The 3,537-nt window shown below is 51.4% G+C and overlaps 1 protein-coding gene across 1 annotated transcript in view; it reads right to left on the minus strand.

Annotated features, from left to right (window-relative positions):
- Positions 1–2,780: 2,780 nt before the first annotated feature.
- Positions 2,781–3,537, minus strand: part of LOC106811393 (loricrin-like) — a 2,084-nt gene continuing 1,327 nt past the window's right edge. The window contains exon 3 of the mRNA XM_014814983.1: positions 2,781–2,929. Within this exon, the coding sequence (XP_014670469.1) occupies positions 2,781–2,929 (149 nt within the window). The remainder of the gene's footprint in view (positions 2,930–3,537) is intronic.

Consider the following 3,537-nt stretch of genomic DNA (forward strand, 5'->3'; position numbering starts at 1 on the left):
AGCACACACCGCATGCGCGCCCAACATGACCCTAGTACGCACAGCGCCGAAGTTCACAATATGATCCCGACTGGCAAATCAACTTAACTGCTTTTCCATAGTCCTATGCATCACTGATACTCAATTTGTGCGATTCGCATGTGAGTTTTGCGCACTTCATGTGAATATGAGCCGTGGAGTTTCCGCTACAGCCTCAAAATATAATAGTATCGTATTCCTAACGATCATTATAACTGTTCGAGGCCACCATAGGCTCCTAGCTGGATGCGTTAGGTACCACTAGAAATATGAAATAGAGACACAAAAATTTTTTGTTTATTTCTATTCATGTACATCTTTTGTGCTTTATAAACCTAAATTTTTATATGCAAAACGAATAAATTTCCCTAACGCCATTTGTGTTGACGATTATGTCTGCCTAGCGTTTTGCGAGGCGCTGTCGTCGCCTTGCTCGGCTGTCATTTGTGTTAAGTACAGGGCCGATGGGCGAATCGCGTCTACGTCCGCTATATTATTTCTCATGATTACTACTTGACAAACTATCCTGTGTTCTAACCTGTACCTTTATCTCAATTACATGCTCCCTTTTCAGCAGAGTAATACAATAAACACACTTAAACAATGTGCCCAGATCAGAATCCTAATCTAATCCGTAATACTAAACAATGCCATGAATAATTCATTTTGACTGCGGGATTGACACATATGCTAATGAGATGATAAATGAAACCGAGTGTAGCTCGCATATATGTAAAGATTTCTATTGAAAATACGTGTGCATTCGCTATTCATTACACAGCACAGTTGCTTTATTTCCTATCGAATATTTTGGTCACACCGTTCATAGTAATACATTTAAATGGCATTTTCTATTTCATAATCATAATATGCAAAGGGCAGCTTTTATTTGTCCTCACCAGCGGGTTGGCGCGGGGTCCTATGGTAGACGAACAGTAATGCGTGGCGTGCGAACTAACATTCGATGTATGGTGTCTGCGTGCGTGGTGTGGTCGTGTGTGTGTGTATGCCTGTGTGTGCTGTGTGCGTTGTGTGTGCGTGCGTGCCGTGCGTGTGTGTGTGGTGTGGTGCTGTGTGTGTGTGTGTGTAGTGTTGTGTGTGTGCCTCTGTGTGTGTGTGTGTGTGTGTGTAGTAAGTGCCGTGCTGTGGTGTGTAGTGTGTGCGTGCGTGCGTGGCGTGTTGTGTGTGCCGTCGCGTGCGTGCGTGGCGTGCGTGCTAAGTGTGAAACAATCTTTGAGCGTTTGTCTATGACCGACGGTAATGCCCACACACAGGTCACACAACCGACAGCTGTCAGATTACTTGTTATTTAAAGGACTGTTATCCGATGTACGCAGATAATAGATATAGCTTGCACAAACTTAGTTATCGTTTTAACGGTATTAGGAAAAAACGCACGCGCTCGGCGCGCCGTATGTGTGTGTGTGTGGTGTGTGGATGTGTGTGGTGTGTGTAGTGTGTGTGTGTGTGTGTGTGTGTGTACGTGCGTGTGTGTGTGTGGGGGGCGTGGCGGTGTCACCCAGTGTGTGTGTGTGTGTGTTTGTGTGTGTGCGTGATGTGTGTGTTGTGTCTCGGGGGGGAGGGTACCGAGTGTGCGTGCGTCGCGCCGCAGCCGTGTGTGTGGTGTGTGCTGTCGTGTTGTGTGTGTGTGATGTGTAGTGTGTGTGCGTGCGTGGTTTGGATCGTGCCCAGTGTTATGTGTGTAGTGTGTGTGTGTGTGTGTGTGTGTGTGTGTGTGTGTGTGTGTGTGTGTGTGTGTTGTGTATGTGTGTGTTGTGTATGTGTGTGTGTGTGTGATGTGTGTGTGTGTGTGTGTGTGGTTGTGCTGCGTCTTGCGTGTGTGTGTGTGTGGCCACAGTGCAAATGCGGAGCGTGAAGGCATTTTTGGATATCCAACCATTACTTATTACGCTAGTTTACCAAGAGACTTACTACTTAGACATATTACCAAGTGCGAATAGTCGGCAAGTTATTTAGTGCTTTTATTATAGAACAGGTTGTTGCGCACCATTCAATGATATCAATCAATCGTCACTGTGCAATTTGTTACACACACACACCTAACATACATAGACTTGTGGATGACACAGTTTGCGTTAACACTCACGAGAACAAAGGCGCAGCGAAACGTCTAGTTGGCGTAGCGACCTGCTGCGAAATCGACGTGGTGATTAAGGCTTGGAAAAACATTGGACGCTTTCTCACACTCAGCACGCTCGCCAAATGTCTCTTAGTATACGTTTTTGATATGTCGGCTGCTCGAAATCATTGCTGTGAGCGTTTCTGTATATCTTCCTGCGTGTTCTGCGAGTGAATGCCCGTTTCCTGGTCGCTGAAGGCGTATTGGTTGCGCGGGGTGTAGGTCTACGCGACCCCGTGTACAATCGCGTCGAACCCGTTTGGGCGGGGGGCCTGTTTCCGTTCCGTTCGCAGGCTCGTCAGAGCAATTCTGAAATGCTTTCAGCGTTTTGCTTTAACGCGCGAGAGCGCCTCGTGGCAGGGTGGAAGCTGCCCCGGAGATGCACCCGAGGGAATCGAGAGCGCAGGGCCGGTTGGAAGCCGGCATCGTTCCGCGCGCCTCCGCGACCATCGAAATCGTATCCGGCGCCCTGCTCAGTGCTTCCCTCTCCGTCGCGCTGCTCGCGTGAACGCTGTGTCGCTGGGTCTCCTGGCTGGCCGTGCGCCCGCGCCGTCAGTCGATGCCGGCCTCTCCGTTGCGCTGCCCTCGCGCGTGAAGCTGCGGCTGTCTCCGTCTGGCGGCGTCAGCCGTTGGGGAACGCGTGCTGCATGGCTAGACCGCATCGGGCTCGCAGCCTCTGGAAAATACTGCGCGTGCGCAGGCAGCGGCACTTCATTCTGGGCGGCGTGAGCACCGCAGTCGCGGGTCTGTACTCCTCGCGGGTCATCGTTTCTGGATAGATTGCAAAGGGACTGTCTCACTTTAGATTTGACGACGATAATCTAGCAGAGGGAGCAGGATATGTTTCTCTTGACAAACGAGCCGATGGACTCACCAAGTCAAGTTCGACAGAAACCAATGTGTTAGAACGTTCGAGACTGTGTAGCATACAGGCAGGATCTCAAACGTAGTAGTCTGGCTTCAGGCACAGCGCTCGAACCGCAAAGGTTGGTTGTATTGGAAACTTCTAGTCTCTGCAGGGGATACGCGCGCCCCAGCCAACGCCGACCGCAGCCGAAGGCTGGGATCCGTGCCCGCGAAGCGACTCGGTCGACCGTCAGGCTGAGGGCCGGCTGTTCCTGGGTTCCTTCGCCCGAGAAGCCACTCGGAAAGAAACCGCCCTGACAAAATCTGACCGTGCCCGAAGCCGGCTGGCGCCGGTTCCCGAGTAAGTGCCTCCCAGATGTCAACGCGCCTGGTGGTTACCCGTCGGCCACCGGCCCTGGATTCCGCCAAGTGTTGCCCGGTTAAGAATTGGCCGCCCAATGCCGCCAGCGGCCGAGCCCGCCAGTGGAATGGAGGTCGACCCCCGCGTCTGGATGGTGAACCGTCTGAACCGC

Source organism: Priapulus caudatus, unplaced genomic scaffold (assembly GCF_000485595.1).
Source record: "Priapulus caudatus unplaced genomic scaffold, Priapulus_caudatus-5.0.1 Scaffold19, whole genome shotgun sequence".
NCBI lineage: Eukaryota > Metazoa > Priapulida > Priapulimorpha > Priapulimorphida > Priapulidae > Priapulus > Priapulus caudatus.